At 38.9% G+C, this 24,608-nt stretch overlaps 1 protein-coding gene across 1 annotated transcript in view; it reads left to right on the top strand.

Moving 5' to 3' along the window:
• The window catches only part of MAP2K6 (mitogen-activated protein kinase kinase 6), a 151,165-nt gene that overhangs the window by 90,848 nt on the left and 35,709 nt on the right, over positions 1-24,608 (top strand). The window contains exons 2-4 of the mRNA XM_021002626.2: positions 16,213-16,279; positions 23,159-23,207; positions 24,452-24,565. Coding sequence (XP_020858285.1) covers positions 16,213-16,279; positions 23,159-23,207; positions 24,452-24,565 — 230 coding nt within the window. The remainder of the gene's footprint in view (positions 1-16,212; positions 16,280-23,158; positions 23,208-24,451; positions 24,566-24,608) is intronic.

A 24,608-nucleotide genomic window follows, 5' to 3' on the forward strand; every position in this document is an offset into this window, starting at 1 on the left:
ATGTTTTCTTTCTTGACCTCGGGCCAGGAAATAATGATCCTGAGAAATGGATTTTGCCAGTTTTGGCAGCTACCTGATGGGTTGAGAGTTCCTACATTTGAGATCTGGGGGAGGAAAATTCTCAGAGGAAAAGATGGGCATCACCAGCATCATCCTGTAGTGAAAGACTACAGAAAGCCAAACTGTGCCTTAGCTGGCTAGGAGCTCTGGACTGTGTGAGTTGCTAGGGTAAGTCTTTCAAAGTGAATGGGAAGTGTCTGTTCAGCCTTATAAAAACCCTGTACCTTTTGGAGGCAGTATAATGAGTGTGATGGACTGAGTATTTTATGTTTCCCATATTATTTAGTGTGTACCTTTGAATTCTTTAATCATAAGAATTTTCTGTGATGGAAGAAATAGAGCTGTCCTATATCTGATACTCAAATTGTACTTTTCTAGGAGTGCCTCTGTTATCTGCATTTTGGGGAGACCCTATATGTGACAAATCTAAATATTTCCCTGGAGTTTTATTCTCAGATGGGGGCATGAGTAAGAAAGCTTGACCCTTTTCTAGGTCATCAGTCTCAGGCAAGATTAATTTTAGTCTACTTGAGCTCAGAGTTGCCATTCCTTGAGGGAGGAGTCCTCCTGGGCCTTAGGTCACATCTATAAGCTTTCTTTCTTTGTAATTACACCTCCTCAGATTAGATTGGATTGGGAAATTTACCTGGGATTAATTTATCTGCTTGGGTATTATCTAGAGCAGTTTAATCTGAGTTCTTAATAAATGTTTGCTGCTTGACCTATTGGCACTAAAATACGGGTTCTAATATTTTATGAAAGAATTAAGAAGTACCTTGGGCCAGAATTGCCGCTGAACCCAAAGCTGGAGTTTATCCAGGTTCTGGTGCTACTTTCCTGGTTCAGGAGCATGTCTGGGGAGTCCAGTGAAATGGATCTCTTAGAAGAGATACTTTGTTTCATGAGGACATCAGGATAGGGTATCAAAGGCATCCTGCAGCACCAGGGTGTAAGTTGCCTGGGCTACATAGATACCCTGTGTGTTATAGTGCTACACATGGAGTCAGAAAGATTAGGGTTCAGATTCTATTCACGACACTTTCTAGAAGAGTGACAATAGGGAAGATAAGTCACAAGTCATTTCTTCCTCTGTAAAATGAGGCTGATAGACTAGATGGTCTGTGAGGTCTTCTTTGGCTCTAAATCTGTGACCTTAAGAGTGAATGTCCTCTCTTCTCATTGATGCTATATTTGTGGTAGGATTATGGGAGTGATAGTTACAGTGGCATTTTAGAAAATGCATTTGGCTTGAACTAATTGTGTCATCTGATTGACTTTGGCTAGAGAAAATGTTATTACACTGATGGAAACTTGTGAGCTGTAATTCTAAGAGTGCGGAAACACAAAGTCCCTTAAACTTGAGATAGTGGAGGATCCAATGTGAGTAGGAGTTTGAGTAGGGGGAATAATACAAAGGGAATACTATAGAATATTTCAGTTAAAAGAGAACTTAGAGATCCTCTAGTCCACCCTGCCAATGTACACATTTTACTGATGAGAAAACTAAGATCCAGAAAAGTAAAGTGATAGTTCTACTTTCTGGGGTCAAGTCAAATGAATCAAATCTCTCTTCTACAAGATAGTCTTTCCATCTCCCTACCAAGCTGACTCTTATCATAAGCAAACATTACCAATTCCTTTAAGTGATCCATGTATGGCATCATTTCTAATGCCCTAATCATTCTAAGTCTACTTATGGAAGGACTTCAGCTTATTAGTGCTCTTTTTGAGATATCATGCTCACTGGTGAACACAGTGTGGTCAGAAAAGGTCAGGCAACAATATAGCCCCCTTCTTTCTTTGTGTCATGTCATAGAATTTTAGAGTTGGAAGGAATCTCAGTGGATATCTTGTCATTGAAAAGAAAGTCCTGCTATGATATACCCAGCAATAATTTGGCTCCTCCTTAAAGGTCTGCACTACTTTCCAAGTAGCCCTTACCAATTTTGACCAGCTCTAATTGTTAGGATGTTTTCCCTAACATCGTCTATTTTTTGAACACTTCCACCCATTGCTCCTGATTCTGTCCTCTTAAGCCAAACCAAATACATCTAATCACTCTTCTATATGAAAGTATTTGAGAATTTGAGTACAATTATTATGTCCCTTGACTCTTCTCTTTTTCAGCCTAAACATCCAGTTCTTTCAGCCAGTTGACCTACAACATGGACTTGAGGCCCATCATTATCCTGCTTACCATCCTTTGAACACTTTCCAGCTTATCAATGTCCTTCCTAAACAGTAGTGCCCAGAACTGAACATAATACTCCAAATAAGCTGAGTAAAGAGAGACTATTTACCCCCTCATTTCTGGAAGCTATCTGTTCCTCTCCTAATACAACTAAAGATCACAGCCTTTGTGGATACCATTTCTGACTTATATTAAGATTAAATTTGAGATTAAAGTCCACTAAACTCCCAGATCTTTTTCAGACAACTGCCTCCCTCATTCTATACTTGTGAAATTGATTTTTTGAAACCAAGGGTAAGGCTGCACATCTATCACTATTTAATTTCATATCGTTAGATTCAGACCAATGCTCCAGCCTGTCAATATCTTGGATTCTAACTCTATCATTCACCCACGTCTTCCAATTTTATCAAATGTTGAATTTGCAGCCAATGCCTTTATCCAAGTCATTGACAAAATATTAAACAACACAGGGCCAAGCACAGATCTCTGGGTCATTCTACTGAATGCTTTTGGCTAAGATGATATTGAACCATTAACAACCACTCTTTGAATCCAGACTGACAGGTCCCTATCCATATAATCAAATTATTATCTAGGTCATATTTCTCTGTCTCCCCCTCCCCCCATTCTTTCATCTAATCTCTTGAAATTTTTTTTTCCTAAAGAGTATTTCATTTTTTCCTGATAACCCAGAGTAGAACACTTTAGTCCTCTTACCGCTTTGATTTTTAAGGAAGGTGTTGTTTGTTGTTCATTCTGGAAGGGGGCTACTGATGTCAGGAAGGTGATGTTATGACTTGCAAGTGAATTCCATTTAAGTGAGGCAGAGCTGTGCAAAGTCACCAGCCTCAGTCTCTCCTCTGGAGCTATCTAGGTCCACTGGCAAGATATAGATAAGGATGATTGGAGATGGCCCCAGATGCAGTGGGAGACATTGGCCTTTTTAAGTTAAGGTCCTTCTCAGGTCTCAGTTTGTCTGAGGCAATGCCCATTCAGTGATTAAGGCTAGGTAAGAAATGTGTGCAAAATGTCATGGGAATGAAGAAATCATGTCAGAGGAGTTCTTTGTAGGAAGAGGTGACTTCTATCTGGGGTAAGCAGAGAAGGCTCCTTGGAGGCAGTTTTGGAGGACTTTGAATGCTATGGATTTTTGACTTTACTCTTAGGCAAACAATTGAAAGCTTTGTCTGGACAAATCTCTTCCTTAAATTTTAGTTAGGGTGGTTAAAGAGGTCACCTTACAATCCATAGGTTTTTCTAACCTATTTAGTCCATGTGACCGTTAATAGTTATTTACTATAGCATTCCTGTTTTTTTCTAGGAAACAGAACCCCTTAATTACCTGTTCCAAGGAAAGTAGAAGTGTTTGTGTGGAAAGGGTGTGTGGGGAACTGAAATGCTGAGGTATTAGCATATAGAGTATGATGAAGATTAACAGGGGCTGGAAAATGTCACTTCTTTTGTTCAGGAAGAAAGTTGTAGGGGGTCATTTGAGGTATGTGATAGTGATTAGAAACAAATGAAAAGAATTATCAGTTAAACATTAAAAAATATACAGAAGAGAGCAAAAACAAGTTCAGAAAGGAGGCACAGTGAATCTGGGAAGTATTGGGACTACAGTGTTAAATCTGGTATATACTTCCAAAAAAAGAAACATTCTGTACCTAAAAGAGATTCACAGTTTCATGTGCAATCCTCTTTTTCTACTCTTCTTTTTATGTGGACATGTTCATGTTCATTGATGTTTATTATTCAAAACACAATTGGTGGAGGACGGGAAGAAGTGTCCCTTTTTAGCAAGAAGCCAGAGCACATCTGTGACAGGAGGTGGCCTGAATGAATGCTTAGCCCCATCACCTCTATTATACAACTGATTTAGCATCATTAGCTATAAAGTGTACAGGGCAAGATATGAACTCACATCTTTTGACTCACAGTCCAATATCCTTTTATTCTTTCCTTACAGACAAGGCAGAGTGATATGAGCTAGAAAAAAGAGTAATTATGGAGATCATAGGTCATAGCCTTAAAGCTAGAAGCAGCCATCAATCCAATCCCCTCATATTTATAGATGAGGAAGCTCAGAACTAGAGAAATTGCCACTTATGCAGGTTTACACAGGTAGTAGTAGTAGACATGGAGATCAAACCCATATTGTCTAACTCCAAATTTGTACTTTTTCCACAGCGCCATCTTGCTTGCTTGAAAATACTTGAATGAATAGATCCAAAGAATAGGCATTAATAACATAATAGCAACTTGAGTCAAGTCTGAGGTAGAGTGCTCCAGGCATCTGTCCTTGACTTTGTGGTGTTTAAGAATTGAACACATGAATGGTGTGCTTAGCAGATTTTCAAATGACACAGCATTGGTGGTGGTATTCTTGTTGTTCAATCATTTTGTCATGTCTGACTCTTTGTGACCCCATTTGGAGTCTTCTTGGCAAAGATACTGGAGTGGTTTTTGCTGTTTCCTTCTCCAGCTCATTTTATAGATGAGGAAACTGAGGCAAACAGGGTTAAGTGACTTGCCCAGGGTCACACAGCTAATAAGTGTCTGAAGCTGGATTTGAACTCAGGTCTTCCTGACTCCAGTCCAGACACCTTATCCACTGCATCACCTAGGTCCTGGGACATAGCTAAAATTATATATGATAATGCCATGATCTAAAAAGATCTCAAGACAAAATCAGATACAAAAGTTAATAGAGTTAATGTAAATTAGGTTCAAAAAGTCACTTTTACCAATCCAGGGTAGAGAATATGTAGATAGTAACTTACCTACAAAAGATCAGAGGAGTTCTAGTGGACTGCAAACTCAATAAGCAGTGCTAAGTGGTAGTGTAAGAAGATGTGCATTCAAATCCTAGTTCTTACACTACTTGTGGGATCTTGTGCCTCAATTTTCTCATCTAAAATGAGGGTGTTGGAGTAGAGAGTCTAAGGTCCTTTGCAGTTCTAAGTCTATGATTCTATGAATAGTGCCATTTTACATCTCAAAAAGGTAATGCTATATTAGGAGAGGCATATTATGCAGAATCAGAGAGCAAGTGATAGTCCCACCCTACTTCACTCTTGTCATGCCACACCTGGACTATTTTGTACTCCAGGTGCCACATTAAGGACACAGGTGAATTAGAAAGTTTTCAGAGAGGTGACTGTGAAGTCAGAGGGCCTCAAGCTTTTACCATATGAAGATTAGTGAAAGAAACTGGGAATTTTTAGCTTGGAGAGGACTTGAAACGGGGAGAAGGAAGGAAGGAAATAAGCATTTAAGTGCTTACTATATGCCAAGCATTGTAGGAAGTGCTTTACAAATAACACACTTGATCCTCAAAACAACCTTGGGAGATAGGTGCTATTATTATTCCCATTTTACAGTTGAGAAAACTGAGGCAAAGAGTGGTTAAGTGATTTGCCCAAGGTCTCATAGTTATTTAGTGTCTGAGGCTCTATTTGAACTCAAGTCTTTCTGTCTCTAAGAGTATCTAAGGCCTGGAATTAGGAAGACTCATCTTCCTGAGTTCAGATCTGGCCTCAGACACTAAATAATTATGAGACCCTGGGCAAGTCACTTAACCCATTTCGCTTCAGTTCCTCTTCTGTAAAAAGAGATGGAGAAGGAAATGGCGACTATTCCAATATCTTTGCCAAGAAAACCCAAATGGGGTCATGGAGAGGACTGAAAAACTACAACTGGCTCATCTCCATCCACTGTGCCACCTAGTTGCCTGGTGGGAGAGGGAAGATAGCAGTCTTCAAGTATATGTAGTGCTTTTATGCTGAAAAGCAAATAGCCTTGTTCTGCTTTTCCTTGTAGGGCAAAATTATCAGCAGTGGCTCAATACCTAGAATTTACTGAAAGGCAGTTAGACTCGACATCAGGAAAATCTTCCTCATAATTACCAATTACCTAAAAGTGGAATGACTTGGGATGGAGGTGGGTTGGGGTGAAGTGCTTTTCCCTTCCATACTTGATTGTACTATTAGGCTGATGTATAACCTAGGACAAGGCATTTGTATTCTCTGAGCCTTAGTTTCTCAGTCTGTGAAATTCTAGTAACATCTGTATGTTACTAGAGTGTGGTGTAGTATTTAGATAGGAAGACCTGGGTTCAAATGCTGTCTCTGACAAATATTTGGCTACATGACCCTGGGCAAATCACTTAATCTCTCTCAGTGCCCCAGATAACTCTATCAGACTATAAATTGGAGAGTAGATGAAGGCTTTCATTGCGTAGTTTGAGTTTCCTCCTCTGGGGGGATCTCTTTAGCAATGAAATCACTGGTACAATCCCTATCCCTGTCTACTTCCTTAGCATGCTATTACTAGGCCTTGAGAAAAACTCCTCAAGGGACGTTGAAATCTTGGAGAAAATGTAGAATGTTTAGATTTCTATTTTCAACTTGACTTGACACAGGGTGAATTTCAGGCTGTACTTGCAAATAAACTCTTGCTTTAGTTAAAAAAAAAAACCCAAAACAATTCAAGTATTAAATCTCCAGAAGGAAGCTTGTGTTCTAGTGAGCATTCTTACTGCTGAAAATTCCCAATATATATTGAACCCAATTTTTAAAAATCTTACAACACCAAGATCTATGTAATGAAATATGTCTAAACCACAGCTAACAGTTCATTTATTTCTAGTAATATTCCATGCAATGTCCCAGTACAAACAAAGAATTTAAATACTTCTCTAGAGTCTGTTGTAATGGATTTTTATTTGCCTATTGCTTAGGCAAATCATTCAATTTCTGTGAGTCTCAATTTCCTCATCTGTAAAATGAAGCATTTATGCCAGATTTCCAGGTCTCTAATCTTACCATCAATCTTAGTATCTTAGAAAAAAATCCATTGGAGTCTTTCTTAGATGTCATAAGTGTCTTGGTTGTAGAGATTTGTGTGTGTGTGGGGAAGTAAATGAATCAGATTAATATAGGAAATTCAATTTCATTTCTAGACTAGTTAAACAAATCAAATGCCTTTTGGGAAACCAAAGTACCTCTTAGGTACTTAAGGTACTTAGGACTTAAGAAAGTACCTCTTAGAAGTTCATATTTCAGTCAAATGTAAACTCCATGAGGTTAGGGGCAATTTTGTTTTTGTCTTTGTAACCCCAGCAACCAGTGCAATGCGAACATAGCAGGCATTTAATGAGTGTTTTTTTTTTCCTGCACTGGGCTATAACGGCCTTGAAACCAAGAAAACTTTGGTTTAAATATCTCTAGTGTATACAAGCCCACATGATGCTGGGCAAGTTACTTAACCTCCAGGTGAGTGGTTCTCAGCATGTTTTATTTTGTTGTTGTTTGTTCTTCAAACCCTTTTCAATAACAAAATGAATGTTGCGAATTCTGAGGATAATTTAACATACTATTCGTAATATTCTGCAATTATTTGATGCTTTAGGTGCCATTAGAGAATTTTTATTGAGAACCCTTTGGTGAACCACTAAATTGGAACCACTAGTCTCTAATCAATTCTTCAATTGCAGAGATGGTACTGGCCCTAACTGGCAGAGGGAGATAGCTTAGCTGAGAGTTCTCTATACTGATAAAATCACAAGTCCAGTCCTTATGCCCTTTTGTTTTTTACCCAGGTTGTCACTGATGTAGGGAACTACCAGTGTGGAAATCCTCTCCACTAATGCAGATCAACAACCCATCTTTAACTTATAGCCTTGGAAAGTTATTTAGGGACATAGCGTTTTACTACTTTGCCCAGGGTCAGAGTAGGTATCAGAATTACTTAGGTTAGTAGATATCAGAGGCAGGAACTGAATTCAAGGCTCACACACTATCTCATGCTGCCTCTCAATAAATAGTTATTGAATTAAATTTGGGGAAAGGAAACACAATAGGGAGCAAAAGGCATTCACAGATAGCCTTTGGGGTTCACCATCATATTCATTATTATCTAAACCAGAGATTTTTTTACCTGGGATCCATGGACTCTAAAAGAATTGATACATAGATTTTAGAGGATACATGAACTTGGGTAGGAAAATATATTTTTATTTTTATTAACCTCTAATTGAATTATAGCACTTCTTACAATTATTTTAAAAACTGCTCTGATCTGAGGTCGTTGCTTTCACCTGACTGCCAATGTGGTCTGTGACATACAAAAAAATACACAGTAAGCCATGATCTAAACATACTAATTTGGTGCTATGCTCAGCAAGTGCTTTTCTTCCAAAAACTCATGGACTATTCTATAACTTTGTTAATAATTACTTGTTTTATGGTGTTTTATGACTAGAGAAAAAACTATCATCCCAAAACTTGAATGATTCATTTGGCTCAATCAATATTCTATTCATCACCATTTTTGTTTTGTGTGAAGAGATGACAAGAGTTTTGGCAAAATTGGAGGTTGAAGGGAAATGTTAGTTCATCTCTTATGCCTTGGTGTTTGCACATATCACCAGAAGTTGAAAATTCATAATCTATAATAAAAACTCCTAGCATTTTTAGATTACTGAAGCATTATTACATTTAGAGTTTGCATACATTAGAATTCATGCATAATTTGAGCTGTGAGCTATTTGTCAGCTTTCATGATCTGTATGAGCAACTAAGAAATACATGAGTGTCTTACAAGAACAAGAAAGCCCCGGATGATACCAGTTTTGCACCCTCATGTAAATATTCACCTTTTCCTTGATTAAAATCTTGGTTCTTTGCTCTGTGGAATATTCCTAGGAAAGTTTGGGATTTCTGGAAAAGAGTTCCCAAGTTTATGTTCTAGATCCTTTACAGTCTTCCCTAAAAGTACAGAAACTCAAGAAAGAATCTGATAGATTTTTCTTTGGGATTATAATGGTTTCCTTACTGACTCATTAGTTACCATTACTCATGGCTCCTGGTTTCTTGTCTTCCCAGGCTCTAGGGCATAACCTGAAGGACAATATTTATTATCAATACTGAGTACATCTTTGCTGATGCCAGATCCAGCAATTTTTTTCTTTCATATGATTGCCAGTTGATTTTAGGGAAACTGACAGTAGGATGTAAGTTCTTAGTGTTATTTTTCATTTTTGATCTCACTTTGTGCTTTGGTGAAGCTAATCCTGTTGTGAGTTTGAAATGATCTTTGAAGTGTTTGACTTCTACACACCAATAATCACTTCAATATCTTTAACTGTCCTTAAAGCACACCCTTTAAGAACTACAGATTTTGAATATTTCCTTCTTTAAGTATAATTCATTCTTTAAAAACCACAGAATTAAAAGCACAACAAAAGAAAGCAACATCCATATCACATGTAGGTGGCATCATTCTAACACTGAACCAACAGTGAATTAACTAGAAGGTGGGGAACCCTGGTTTCATCTGGTCAAGGTCAGATGTTCTGAGCTGACCTAAAATGAATAGAAGCACAGATGCAGGACCACAATAGGTGTAACAAAATGAAAGGATCAAAATTATTTCATGTCTCAAGTAACTTATGGTTCTGTGGAAAGGCCTAACAGATAGCCATATTGTGCAGTTTTTAACAGAAAGTAGGGTTAAGACTCACTGAAAAGTCCAGAATTCATCCTTTTAAAGAGGCTTGTCATCATCTTCATGGTTAGGAGGGCACATGATACAACATAGTTGTACAGAGAAGGCATGTGATACAAACTAAGTTCCTAAAATTTTCACATTCTGTTTTTTAATATGACATGGAAATGGCTGGAGAAAGAACATAGGGAGTGGCACATTTTGACCACTTGGCACCTAATAGATATTGTTCTCTTCTGTATGGGGTGTGTGTGTGTGTGTGTGTGTGTGTGTGTGTGTGTGTGTGTGTGTGTATGTGTATGTGTGCGTGCCTGTGTGCAGCCACTCACATGCACGTGTGTCTTTAAATCCAACACTAAATGCTAGGAATCAGTTGTTGGCACTCTTCCTAGAGTGAACAGATTGCTTTGAAATCAACTTAGCTGGAAGGTGGACAGCTTATTATTTTTCTTCCTTATAAGAAGTATTTCTTTCAGCTATGGAAAGTAAGGAAGAAAACAGTTATGTCAAGAAACACTGGGAGGGTGGGAGAGGGTGGGAGTAGATTTCTCAAAGATTAGTTTATAGCAAGCATTTAACCTTATATAGGGGTGTCCAAGTGTGTATACTTTTCAGCAACAGCTAGGAGATGTGCCATGAGCCGAGCAGGTTGAATCTGTTCTAACAGATTGATGCCTTGTCTTTCTCAAATCCTCAATCTCTATCGGCTAACATTCTCTACTGCCCGCAAACATATCCAACTCTTCCTCACCCTGGAAAAAAATCACTTGGCCCTACTGCCTCCTCAAGCTATTATCCTATATCTCTTCTTACAGTGAAACTTAAAACAACAACAATAACAGCAACAACAGCAACCACCACAACAGCACCACAAAAAACTATTTCGTCCCAGTGCCTCTACTTCCTACCTTCTTACTCACTTCTCAGACCTTTGCAATCTGACTTCCAAACTCATCAATCTCCAAATTGACCAGTTGCCACATCCAGTGGATTTTCCCTCAAAACTCACTTATCTCTATCTCTATGAAGCCTATGATATGTTCACCATCCTTTTCCTCTTGGGTAGTCTCTCTCTCTCTCTTTTTTTTGTGACCTTATTCTTGCCTGGTTTTTCCACCTGTCTGATGGCTCCTGCTCCGTCTCTGATGCTGGATCATCGTCCATATCACACATTCTAACTGTGGGTGTTCTCCTATCTGAAACCTTTCTTGATGCTTCTCGCTCGTGCTACTGCTGCCTTCTCCCCATTCTTATTCTGAGTCTCAAGACTGCTTGAGAGCGGAGGCTCTGAATTTGCATGCCTAGCACTTATTACAGTTCTTGGCGCATAATAGGAATGAAATATATGCTTGTTAATTGATTGTTCATTACCACCTTCTAAGGCACAGTGTGATCTCTGGAGTGAAAAAAAGAATGGCTTTTGTTGGATTACTTTCCCTTAGTCCTTTTGCAGCTATCAAACTCCATTAGAGCTGTTGCTATTTCAAATTTCTTAAGCTATGGGATAGAACAACCAGCTAATTAGCAAATGATATGGGGTTGGTTATTTGTGCTATGCTGGCTTTTTCTACATGTTTTTTTTTTCTTTTTAAAGAAGACTAGGTCAGTCTGTGTTGGTTGTTGGAGTTGAGGTGTTATAAAATCTTAGGTATCAGTAAACTTCAAGGTATTTTAATAATGACATTCATTTAACACTTTAAAATCTGCAGTTTGTTCTTTACATATATTGTTCCATTTCATACCTCTGAAGAATCCTGTGAGGTAGATAGTACAGGTATGATCTCCCTACCTGACAGATAAGGACCCTGAGGTCAGAGAGGTTATACAGTTGTTATGTCATAGGTAAGATTTGAACTTAGATCTTCCTGGCTCCAGATCAGCACTCTATCTATTATTATTCCACATAGTTTTTCATTTTCTCTCTGTAGATTATGTCCATTTTCTTCCCCCTGTTAGCTTGTTTGTCTATAGTTGTTTGAATATTGTCTCCTCTATTACAGTGTTGAGTTCTTTGAGAGCAGAGACTGTCTTTTATCTTTTTAATTTTACTGCTTGGCACAATGCCTGGTACATAGTAGGATCTTAATAAATGTTTATGGACTGAACAGGAAGGAAGATGAAACAGACAAAGGGGGATGCAGGTATTGTGGTTGGGAAGTGCAAAGAAGAGGACTCCGAGATCCATCATTCTTATCATTTGTATAATCCATTGGTGTTTTGGTTGTACATAACTTTCTGCTTGTCTGCCAAATGATTGCCCTTTGTTGAATGTTCCCTTGTGTTGAATTTTCATTTATTTGATGGAGTAAAGGGACTAATTGTTCTGTAAGACAGAGTTTATCAACACATTTGCCCAGTAAGTGGCTTTTTCTCTTTACTCAGGAATTTAGATAGCTCACAAATTAAATTGAGGAAACAGAAAAGGCTTCAGTAGACTCCCTCACCAAAGAAGCATATCTCTTCTTAAATAGTATATGATGCATACGCACCCTCCCCCAAATTCCACATATACAAATATGCAAAGCAGCACTCTTTGTGGTAACAAAGAGCTAGAAATAAGGTGTGCCCATCTCAGCTGGAGTGTGACTGAAGAAGTTTTAGCATATGAATGTGACAATATAACAAATTTTAAAATGTTTAATGAGAGAACTGAAAAAAAAACCATGGCAAGTTTTAAATAAATAAACAGAATCAAAAGAACAACGTACACAATGACTGTAACAATGTAAATGGAGAGATCATTAAAAGGAAGCCAGACTCTGAGTAATGGAAAACCAATAATGATTCCAGAGAATAGCTAATGAAACATTATATTCCCCAGTGGGAGACTACAAGGGCAGAATCTCACATAGATTGTTAGATGTGCTAACTGTATTGGTTATTTTTTTCTTAACTGTTTGCCTTTTTTTTTAAATGAGAGGGTTCAATTATAGGTTTGTATTTATTATGCTCAGAAATAAGTTTGCTGTTAAAACAAAAAGTATAAAAATAATAACACGTAACTTTCTAAGAGCCAGTTTTGAGTCCTTTTCATAGACACCTTTTTTTTTTAATGAACAAATAAGTGAAAAAGAATTTATTAAAGACTTGGTAGGTATATGCCAAGCACTCCCTGGCTCTGACTACAAAGAATAAGAGACCGCCTGTCCTCAAGAATCTTATTCTAATAAGGGAAGCCGACACATAATAGGAGAGTGGTGGCCAGAAAGGGTGTTTTGGTGGAAGTCACAGGGATCGTAAGATTTTGAATTTTCATTTATTATTTTGAATTAGAAGGGATCTCAGAGTTTTATCTAGTTCAGTTTTACAGATGAGGAAACTTAGGCCCAGAGAGGTTAAGTGATGCCCAAGGTCATACAGATAGTAAGTTGGTTGGTCATATACATATAGTCAATCACAACAAATTTCCACATAGGCCATGTTCTAAAATATATATATATGTTTTTTTTTCCCATTCTTAGTCTTTCACCTCTATTTCAGGAGATGGGTGGCATATTTCATCATCAGTTCTCTGGAATCTTGATTGGTAATTATGCTTATAATGGTTTAGGACAATAGTATTCCATAACATTTCTGTACCCTAAGTTGTTTATCTATTAATCAATTTGTGGGCAGCTCCTGAAATTCCCATTCTTTGTCAACTCAAAAAGAACTACAGATGTTTTTGTACACCATTGGAATCTGTTTTCCTAGGACTAATTCCTCCTTTTGGGCAGTGAGGTGACACAGTAGACTGAGCCTGGAGTCAGGAAGACTCATCTTCCTGAGTTCTGAGTTCAAATCTAGTCTCAGATACTTACTAGCTTTGTGACCCTGGACTAGTCATTTAACCCTGTTTGCCTCATCTATAAAATGATCAGGAGAAGGAAATAACAAACCATTCAAGCGTCTTGCAAAGAAAACCCCAAATAGGGTCATGAAAAGTCAGGCATGACTGAAAATGACAGAACAACAACAAATCCCTCCTTTTATTTGCTGTCTTTCCTTCCTATTTCATTGTTGAGTGAAATGTGTTTCTGTACCCAACTTTGTGTGTGTGTTGTATATTCTTCCTTCTTTTGATTTTCCTTGTTACTGTAGCATTTCTGAAGGGAAAGTTAGAGATGGTCCTGTTGCTACTTTCTTGGGAGCATTGAGTGTTGTGCAGGCTCTCAGGGATAGATAGGAGGCCTGCAAACTTTCAGTGATCCCAAAGTGTTCTGATCCAGGACAAAGTCTGATTGTTGCCCCTCTGGTCTGAGCTCTGCAAGTTCTTGACTGATTTAGGTCAGTGTGAGAGTAGATTGCTACTGGACTCTGTCAAAGAGGCAGAATTTTAGGCTCCCTTTTTGTCTGGGCTTTTCACCCTATTTATTCCTTCACAGGCTAGCCTTACACTTTGTGGTCTGAGCCACACCACTGCTGTTGCTCTGCTGACTTCTGAACTTGCTTCTTTATGCATTGCCCAGGGACTCCCTACTTGGGAATGCCACTGTTCTCTTCTCACTCTGTCCTGGATCTGCGACCTGGGACTGGGCAGTGGGCTATAAAGCTGCCAGTTCACACCTGTACCCAACATAGGACCCTGGTGTGGGTCTGGGGATGCCTCAGATGGGTCTGAGACCTTCTCTTGCCCTGGTATACACCCTCTCTCTAAGTGCTGGAATGTTTGTTGCAGTGTGCTCCTGGCCCAATTTTGTTTCCAGTGTTCACTTACCTCCTTGTCTGTCTTCCTAAGCTGACGGGTGCTGGACTAAGGACTTATGATTTTTTCCCCAACAGGATTTAACATGATGTATTTTCTAGGTCTTTTAGGGGAAATTTGTGGAGAGAAGCTCACTGTATTGCTTTCCTTTACTCTGCCATCTTGGCTTGGCCTCCTACACCACACTTTCCAATGGTTTTGCTCTTCTGTTGTATGAGGTTGAGAATGGTAACAGGAGAATGTTGTTTTCTTCTTCCTTAGCCATTGTCTATGACCTATGAAATATCAGCTCTCTGTGCCACTTGTCACTCAAAAGGTAAAGGCCAAGTGACTCATTTGGGTAGGAGGAAAAACAAGCAAAAGGTAATGCAGATATGGTGTGTGACTCAGGTGCAGAAAGATGCATGGGAGAAGTAATCTCAGGATCATAGAATTTTGAGCTAGAAGTAAGCAGAGAAATCCTCTAGTCTTACCTCCTCATTTTATAGGCAAAGGAGATAATAAGTAGAGAGCTTTCTGTAGTTGATAGAGTGCTGGACTTGGAATCAAGGAAGACCTGCAAGGTGCAAATCCCATCTCTGATGCTTATTAGCTGTATTTTGTTGTTCAGTTGTTTCAGTTGTGTCTGACTCCTTGCGACTCCATTTGGGGTTTTCTTAGCAAAGATACTTGAGTGGTTTGCCATTTCCTTCTCTAATTCATTTTACAGATGAGGAAACTGAGGTAAACTTGCCCAGGGTTATACAGCTAATAAGTATCTGAGGCTGCATTTGAACTCAGGTCTTCCTGACTAGCTACTGTGTCCCCTAGCTGCCCTTAGCTGTATGACACACTATAAATTACTTAGGCTCTTTGAGCCTTAGTTTCTTCCTCTGTAAAGTGGGGATAATAATACCAGTAGTACCTATCTCACAGGACTGTCATGGTGAGTAAAAGAGACAATGTTTATTATACATTTTGTCGATTTTAAAGTTCCGTATAATTTTCAGTTATCATTATGACTTTGTGCCCAGGTCATACAGGAACACATCCAGAATTCCCCATAAAGGTAAAGATCGTAGAGGTACCTCTAAGCATCTGGTCCAACCTACTCATTTTGTAAAGAGGGGAAGGAGGCCCAGATAAGTAAAGTAAAATGCCCAAGGTCACATAGATAGTAAGTAGGAGAGCTAGGATTTTTCCTGACACAGAATCCAATGTTCTACGAAACACTGCAAATCCAAGGTTTTGTTTTTGTTTTTTATCTTGCCTGCCCTACCTGTATATAGCAGCTTCAAGAGGAGGACAAAGCTAACAACTGAATTAGACTAACATTTAGTAAGAGCCTGCTGTGTATGGAACACTGTGCTAGGCACTGGGGGAGCTCATAAGCCTAGATAAGACATGCTTCCTGCACTCATAGGGAATACAGTGTAGTTTGGGGAAAGCATGGGAAATATTATAACTAAAATACAAAGGAACACATAATGAGTTATGTACCACATCAGGTTTATGGGAAAGGGAAAGGTGGTTATCAGCTGTAGGTTGCAGGGGGAGGGAGGATCAGGGAAGGCTTCCTGGAGGGGGTTTTGGGTTTTTGTTTGGGCTTTGAAAGATGAGAAGAAATTCAATCGATGGAATTGAGGAAAGGTGGTGGTCCTGTAACCATGGGGGTTAGCAGGTGAAAGCAGTTTTCATGTAGGTGCTGTCCTGTATTCACTCTATCTGTTTTTGCCTCCATTGCTTTTATTTTCCTGTCTTAATTTTTTTCGTGGTTTCTTCTCCATAGGCAGGAAGCGGAACCCTGGGCTGAAGATTCCAAAAGAAGCATTTGAACAATCTCCGACTACTTCAGCGTAAGTTTTCAGAACCTTGCTGCTTATATGTCGCAAGCTCTTAGAGACCATTGGATAATTTGTGCATATGTAGATGACCTGCTGACACTAGGAAGGGCTTTCCTTAGAAAGGTCCATTCTAAAGAGGGTGTGGGATGCTCAATTGGTTACTTCATTGTTTCAAATCCATGTGATTCAATTACTGGAGGCACTTCCTCTGCCAGTGCAGTTTGAGAGATACTGTTGAGTTATATGGTCATTGTATACTATGTTATAGTGCTTAAGAGCTACTGTGACCAAAAGATTCATCACTTGGGAGCAAAACTGATGATGAGTCTGTCTAAACTTGGCTAGGCTGATCCTTGGATAACAGTTGGCTTTAGAGTCTATCACTATGCCACTGGCATATCTCAGAGCTTACAACAGCTTTTGAGAACCCAGGTTCGCCTCAATACCATGATGAGGCACTGGAGGAGGAACTTAGAGAGAAATTTCCTAGAGGCAGCTAGGTGATACGACTGACCTGAAGACAGGAAGACCTGGGTTCATATCCTTAGCCTCAGACACTTACTAGTTGTATGAGCCTTAGAAAGTCACTTACTTAATCTATGCCTGCCCCAATTTTCTCAACTGCAAAATTGTATCTACTTCCCAGGCTCGTGGTGAGGATAAAATACAAACCTTAAAGCGCTATGTAAATTATAGAATTCCCTGGTTAAAGGACTGAGCCCTGCCTGAATGTCATTGGATGCAGCCAATAGGTATGGTAGGGTCTCCTCTCCTCCATACCTGTCTGCCTAGTTTCCTATACTCCTTCATGGAATTAGATTCTTTTCCCACCCCCAACCCCTTCCCTGCAGGGTTGGGAAGGGTACTGTGAACCTTTCAGTCAATATGGGATTATTAATCTTTCCTTTATATCCTACTCATGGGCATCCTTTTATAGTCCCTTATTTATATGCCCTACCAGTGCATCTAGGTAGAATTCAGTATGCTACAGGGTAAAAAGCATTTGGCTGAAAGTCAGTGGACCTGGGCTCTAGAACTGGCTTTGTCACTGATTAGCTGGGTGGCCTTGGTTCCCCATTCTGGGTCACAATTTCCTCATCGCTAAAATAATAGAGTTGCCTAGATGTCCAACAATAGGGGAATCATTAAACAAATTGTGGTACATTAATGAAATGAAGTTCTATAATGCAATTAAGACTGAAGAATACCAAGAAATCTGGAAAGACATTTATGCAAGAATTCCAGGTGGAAAAAGCAGCTGGAAAAATGGATGGCACTTTAACTGCAAACATATGAGGGAAAGTAAATAAAAATGAATGGACAATTTTGATGGGCACATGCAGTGACTGATACAGCATTGTGGGGATTTATTATTGAAATTAATTTGAAGATCAGGAGTAATAGCAAGTTTTGTGGTTTGTATTGATAGTTAATGTTAAATTTTTAATGCAACTATTAAAACATAATAGGGTTGAACTATAAGAGTGCTAAGGTTTCCTGCAGCTGTAGAAGTTTTTTTTTTCCTTTTAGAGTATAGGGATGATAGGGAGATCCATTGTATGTATTCATCAATTGGCTTATTTAGTTTTAAAGTCCTTGAAGTTCAAGCTGAGTTCCTTAAGATCCATACCATAACCCTCTACCATTTGAACTTTTATCTCCTCTCCCACCCCACCATGTGTATTCTGGCCAATTTTGCAAGATGGCTAGTTAATTCTCACATGGCTTTTCTACTTGCTGTCTTAACATCACAACAGAAACAAATATACTGGCACCTGTTATTTCCCCTCTTAATTTTGTCCTCTGAATACTGTTTGTTTGGGTACATGCGCTAGAGTCATGAATGTCAACCAGCTTTTGCTGACTTGGATTTCCAAGCCATCCCCTAACATAGTGTGAATGGGCCATTCTTTTGCGTGATAGAAGAATGGATAGCTAGGAAGACTTTGGCAGAAGAAGAAAGCAATTGATTAGTGACTGAGGAAGAAGTAGGACCCCACATTTCTGTATCTTAGAATAAGGAACTGGTTATTGAATAGGAGAATAATTGTGTGCTTAATTAAATTCAGCAGTCATTTATTAATCACTTAACTATGTTCAAGATGCTGTGCTAGGCATTAGGAATACAAAGCCAGGGCCAAAATGTTCCTACTCTCAAGAAGCTTGCATGCTATTGGGAATAGGGTGTAAAAGATACAACATAGGGGCAGCTAGGTGGCACAGTGGATAGAGCACTGGCCCTGAATTGAGGAGGTCCTGAGTTCAAATCCGGCCTCAGACACATAACACTTACTAGCTGTGTGACCCTGGCAAGTCACTTAACCCCATTGCCTAGCCTAAAAAAAAAAGATACAACATATACATAGGCAACCATTATATGTGAGAGAATGGTGGAAGGAAGAAGAGAACAGAATATGCTTGGAATATCTCAGAATTTTATTTTATGTTTTGGGGGCAATTCAAGTCGAATCAATAAGCATATATCAAGTGCCTGCTGTGTATGTGCAGGCCTATTCTAAATGATGGGGATACAAAGAAAGGCAAAAACACTACCCGTTCTTAAGGCTCTTATGGTTTAATGGAGAAGACAATATGTAAATAGCTGTGTTCAAACAAGATATATATGGGATAAATTGGAGATACTCTTAGAAGGAAGGCACTAGCATTAAGAGGAATTGAGGAAGACTCCTGGTAAAATGTGGGATTTTAGCTGGGACTTGAAAGGAGCTAGAGAAGCCAGGAGACAGAGATGAGGAGGGAGAAAATTCTAGGAAGCATCTTTGTTAGGCATGAGGTTTTGCCTCAAGAAGATCCAAGTTTTGGACAGAAGATAAAGAACCTCCTTTCCCATATCTTGTAACATCAAAGTATCCAAGGCAAACTATTATGACCAATCCTAGAGAAGGCACTATTACAATATAACCTGGTAGTTTTGGGGGCTTTCACTTCCTGCTTTTGGTCAACTTGAAGGCTACGAAGGCCTGAAAATAAATGAACTGATTAATATTAGAAGTATAGAGGGTTAAATTCGGAGTCAGCCAAATTTCATTCTCAGTTCTGTTCCAAATTGTGTAACTTCAGGGAAGTTTCATTTATATACGTAATTTAACAAATGTTGGATTGAGCACTTAACTATGTTAGGGTACCATGCTAGGAGGAGATGGAGAGATGAATAAAAGAAGCCCAAAACTCAAACTTACAGTGTAGTAGGGGGAGTTTTTTTGGGGGGAGGAAGAAGGGAGAATTTGGACCTGAGTTCCCAATGTGCTAACTTTGTCCATCAATATAGAGCAACTAATTTTTATTCTTATGAAGTTGTTTAAGTCAATGAGAAGTGACTTGCCTTATCATTGGTTGCCATTATATGTCAGAAAAAGGGCTTGAACTCATATCTCCCTAAGACTAGACTAAAAGCCACAAATAATTATAACATAAAACTGCAATTTTTTTGTGCCCCAATTTCTCTCATCTATAAAATAATAGAACATTTTCTTATTAGGTAAAGGTTTTATGATATTGATGTAGACATATAGACTCATTGGATTTTGAAGCTGTAAGGAATGTTAGAGATTATTTAGTTCAACTTTATTTCACACTTGAAACTGAAGGCTGCAGAAACCAAACAACTTCCCAAGATCACATAGTTCTTTAATTCTCAGACAATATATTCTCTTTCCAGGACTGTGTTGCTGCTATTTGAAAATGCTTTGTGCTTTTAGAAAGGGAAAATCATTATAGTGTTGTTTTTGTTGATCACATGAGTCAAAAAATATTTGTCCTTATTCTTTAACATCATTATAGTTAATACAAATGGCAAAGTAAACTTTCAAGGTGAAGAATGGGCTATTGAGTTTTAGAAATGTAAGCCACGCAGCAAAATCTTCTTAAAGAATTCCCCTAAAGTTCAAATTATATGTAAATGCCATTGCTAATTCTGTTATAAACATGTGCATGTGTGTATAGCAAACACACATACATTTTAAAGTTAATTATGGGGGTAGGAAAGATTAGTTTCATTTTCTTTATAAATAGAAATATTAACCTTGGGTTTTGAGGTCAAAAGATAGTCATTATTTCAGATTCAGTTTTTGTTTTTTCTGTTTTCAGATCCCTATTATTTAGCAATATTTAATGAAGTTTTAATAACCTTCCTTTTTTTTTTTACCTTAAAAATAGTCAGTAAGGATAGGAGCTTATCAGAATGGGCTAAGGAAAATCTGCAGTCTTTGAGTGGGATATTGCAGAGTAGTCTATGGGAGTGTATGTAGTTTCTCTTTCCTTGGCAAAAAACACAGGGTGTGTGTGTGTGTGTGTGTGTGTGTGTGTGTGCGCGCACGCACATGAACTTCTGATTTGGAATTCCCTTCCAGAAGGACCAAAGAAATATACCTCTAGAGCCAATCCCAATCTGGAGGTTCAGGTTTATCATTGTCTTTTACCTATTATTGCTTGTTCTATATTAATTTTATCGATCAACAATGCCTTTTAAAAATAACTTATTATTTTTATTATGGTTGTTTTCCTTTATAGGGATAAGGACTAGACCTCTGATTTTATTGGTATAGGGAACCTCTGAATGAGGAAACTCCCTCTCTCAATACAGGTTGGCACCATTTCTTGCAACTTGTAGTCACAGAGTGCTGCCTGGGATACTGAGGGGTTAAGTGACTTCGCCCAGGGCCACACAACCAGTATGTGTCAGAGGAGGTACTTGATTCTGGGCCTTCCTGTCTGTGAGGCTAGAATTCTATTATGTCGCAATACATGCATGCTAATGTATAATTATGTATCTTTTGTTTATATCTGGTAGGGTAACTCTATCCATTGATGCAGTTCTGCAAATGGTTTATAACTTAGAAAGCTACAATGTTATTTCAGGCACTGAGAGTAGCTTGCTCATGGTACTAGTGGAGGCACATTGACTCCAAAGATATGCTCTCTATCCACTATGGCTTGATACCTCTCCTCTTAGACTGACTTTTTGTAAATAGTTGCAAGGTCTCCAGTGAGGCATATGGTACGGTACTAAACATTTTTTTCTATTGATAGGGCCAGGATAGGAACCTTTTAGTTGGTGGAAAGGGGCTTGAAACATAGGGAGGGAAGTGGCAGTTCATATTTTCCCCAATGGAGAAAAATCAAGAAACTAGCAGTTGATTTTTCACCTAGAGGAACTTTTTGGATGATAGGTACTTAATAAATAGAACCCTGGAACTGGAGTCAGAAGACCTGGATTCAAATCCTGGTTGTGCTGCTTACTGCCTGTGTGACCTTGTCAAGTCACATAACATTTCCAAGGGTCAGTTTTCTCTTCTGCAAATTGAGAAGGTGGACCAGATCATCTCCACTTCCAAATCTTATAATCCTAAATACCTTTTGATTTGACTTGAGGCAGCAAGCTATGCAGCTAGAAAAAGCAATGTTCTGGAAATCAGGAAACCAACATTCTATTCCAACTTTTGCCATATGCCATTTGTATAACCTTGGGAAAGCAGCTTAACTCCTGGGCCTCAGTTTCCTTATCTTTAAAATGTGGGAGTAAGATGAAATGAAGCCTAATTTTCTTGGTCCAAAGCTTTTTTTAATGAGCATCTCTGGGGGAAAAAAGTTAAATGATTAAGCATGTTGATGTTCTTGGCAAGAGGATTAGGGGCTATGGTTTTGGATTAGAGTTTCGATTATTCATTACCACAAGCATACATCTTATTCTTAAAGAATATCAACACAAATGTATGTATCATGAAGAATCTGGAAGTCAGTATTTTGAATAATCACAGAATTTCAGAGCTGGAAAGGATGACCTCAGTGGCTCTGTACTCCAACCAATACATGAAAAAAAGAATTTGCACTATGCCACATACCTGGCAAGTGGTTATCCAGCTTTTGCTTGAAGATGCCCAAATCTACTATTTCTGGAAGTAGCCCATTCCACTTTTTTATAGCTGTAATGCTTAGGATTTTTTTCTTTATATAAAACTTATGTATACCTATTTGCCGTTTTCAACCATCACTTTTGGTTTTTCTCTCTGGGGTCAAACAGAATAAACCTATTTCCTTTTCATCAATGGTGCTTTTCAATATTTGAAAACCATTATCTTGTGTCTCCTGAATCTTTTCTTCTTCAGGCTAAACATCCCCAGTTCCTTTGACTTTCCTTATATGCCATGGATTTGAAGCTCTTACCATTCTGTTTGTCCTCTTTTGTGTTGATAATACCATATTTCTCCTTTTTAGGAATTATGTTTATTGTTTTGATCTTCCCTATTACCAAGATACTTCTGTGTGGTCATTGTTTTTCTTTGTTTCTTTTTGCTCATGTTGTTTTCTTTTTTTTTTCTGGCTTTAAAAGTTGATCTCTGCTTCTGGGACAGAGGGGGTCACTGTCCCAGGCTTCTTGTGCTAGGGGCTAGGGGCCTGGTTGCTGGTTTTGTGTGCTGGGGCCTCAGGCATTGGCAGCTGGAGGCGTCTGGTAGCTTACCTGGTACTAAGCTGGAGCTGGTGGTGGTGGCTGGTGTGTGCCTGGTGTTGCTGCTTGCCTGCTCCACCACCCTGGGGCTCAGGATCTCCTGCTGGTTTGCTGAGGTGGGGCTTGCCTCTGGCTTGCTGGAATGCCTCCCATCCTGTACTGGTCTCCTTCAGCCACAGCAAGAGGACCTTTCCTGTTAATCCTCCCAGCCTCCCGAGCTAAAAGACAGCTGTACTTTGTCTTTCTTCTGTGTCCACTATTTCATGATTTTTCCTGGGGCAATATTCTCTGGGTTTTTTAAGGTCAGTAAGGGAGGGTGAGAGTAACTTACTGCTTACTCTGCCATCTTGGCTCCCGGAAGTCAAAATAGGTCAGAATTGTGTCTATTGTGAAGATTTCTAACATTTAATGTATTTTTTTCATAGGCCTCCTCGGGATTTAGATTCCAAGGCTTGCATCTCAATTGGAGATAAGGTGAGAGCAAGTTATATAATCCAGGTAATATGCAGAGCTAGGCTTTTCCACATCTATACTTTACCACTGAGAATTTCAATTCCACAAACATTTATTAAACACTAACTACATATAAGAGGCTTTGCTAGGTGTTGAGAATACAAAGATGGAAACAAAACAATACATACCCTCAAGAAATTTGCCTTCTACTGGGGGTACACAACATCCACACAAGTAAGCACAAAGTCTATACAAAATAAGGAAAAGAGTGCTAATAACTGGGGGGAGGGATGAAGAGAGTCATCATATAGAAGGTGACAGCTGAACAATACTTTGTACAAAGGCAGAGGTAGGAAGGGAAGTACGTTTCAGATGTGGGGTACCACTTACACAACTGCATAGAAGTGGGATAATGATGGGGGTATGGAGAGTAGCTTAGTAGGCCAGTTTGATGGAATTTTTTTAAATTTAAGACTCTGTAACACACTGGAGTGGCAGCTAGGTGGCGCCACAGTGCATAGTGTTCCTGGCCTGGAGTTAGGAAGGCTCATCTTCCTTAGTTCAAATCTGGCCTCAGACACTTACTAGCTATGTCACTCTGAGCAAGTCACTTAACCCTGTTTGCCTCAGTTTCCTTATCTGTCAAAGGAGCTGGAGAAGGAAATGGCAAACCACTCCAGTATCTTTTCCAATGCAACCCCAAATGGAATCACAAGGAATTGGATACAGCTGAAAAGAACTGAACTACAGCAACAATCTAGTGGAAGTTGTGGCTCCTGAGAGGCTTGTGTGGGGAGAAAAGTGGTGTGTGTAGAAATGTTTATATTATGCACGGTGAGGCAGAACATAGCAATTGTAGTCCTTTTGGAAAATTATAGTCTTGTGTTTGAGGGGGAAAAAAAACAAATTTCCTTGAGCAGGAGTAGCTTGAAGCATGAATACAAACTTTAGTTGGCAATATGTGATAAATTTCAAGCTTAGTCAACACAATGTAACTGAATTCTCCCTCCTTCCTCTACTTTTCCTCCTCTTTCTAGAATTAACTAAGTAAAATTAAATCATTTGAAGTCTCTACTAGAGTATGATGGGTACTATGACAGGCCCTGAAGTGGTCTATTACTAAGATTTCATTTGGATCTTCTTGCCTGAAGCTATCTCAGTGGTTGTTTCACCATCCTAGAACACTTTCTACCCAGAATCCTTTTCTTCATTGCTTGTAGAAGTTGGGCAGAGTCTATTGTAATTTATTTTTTTCTCTCCTTTAGAATTTTGAAGTGAAAGCTGATGACCTGGAACCTATAGCAGAACTAGGACGAGGTGCATATGGGGTGGTGGAGAAGATGCGACATATGCCTAGTGGGCAGATCATGGCGGTGAAGGTAGAGTGAGATTACCCAGATGTTTTATGTGTATGTGTGCTTA

Source organism: Phascolarctos cinereus, unplaced genomic scaffold (assembly GCF_003287225.1).
Source record: "Phascolarctos cinereus isolate Bilbo 61053 unplaced genomic scaffold, phaCin_HiC Scaffold_5;HRSCAF=322, whole genome shotgun sequence".
NCBI classification, from domain to species: Eukaryota; Metazoa; Chordata; class Mammalia; order Diprotodontia; family Phascolarctidae; genus Phascolarctos; species Phascolarctos cinereus.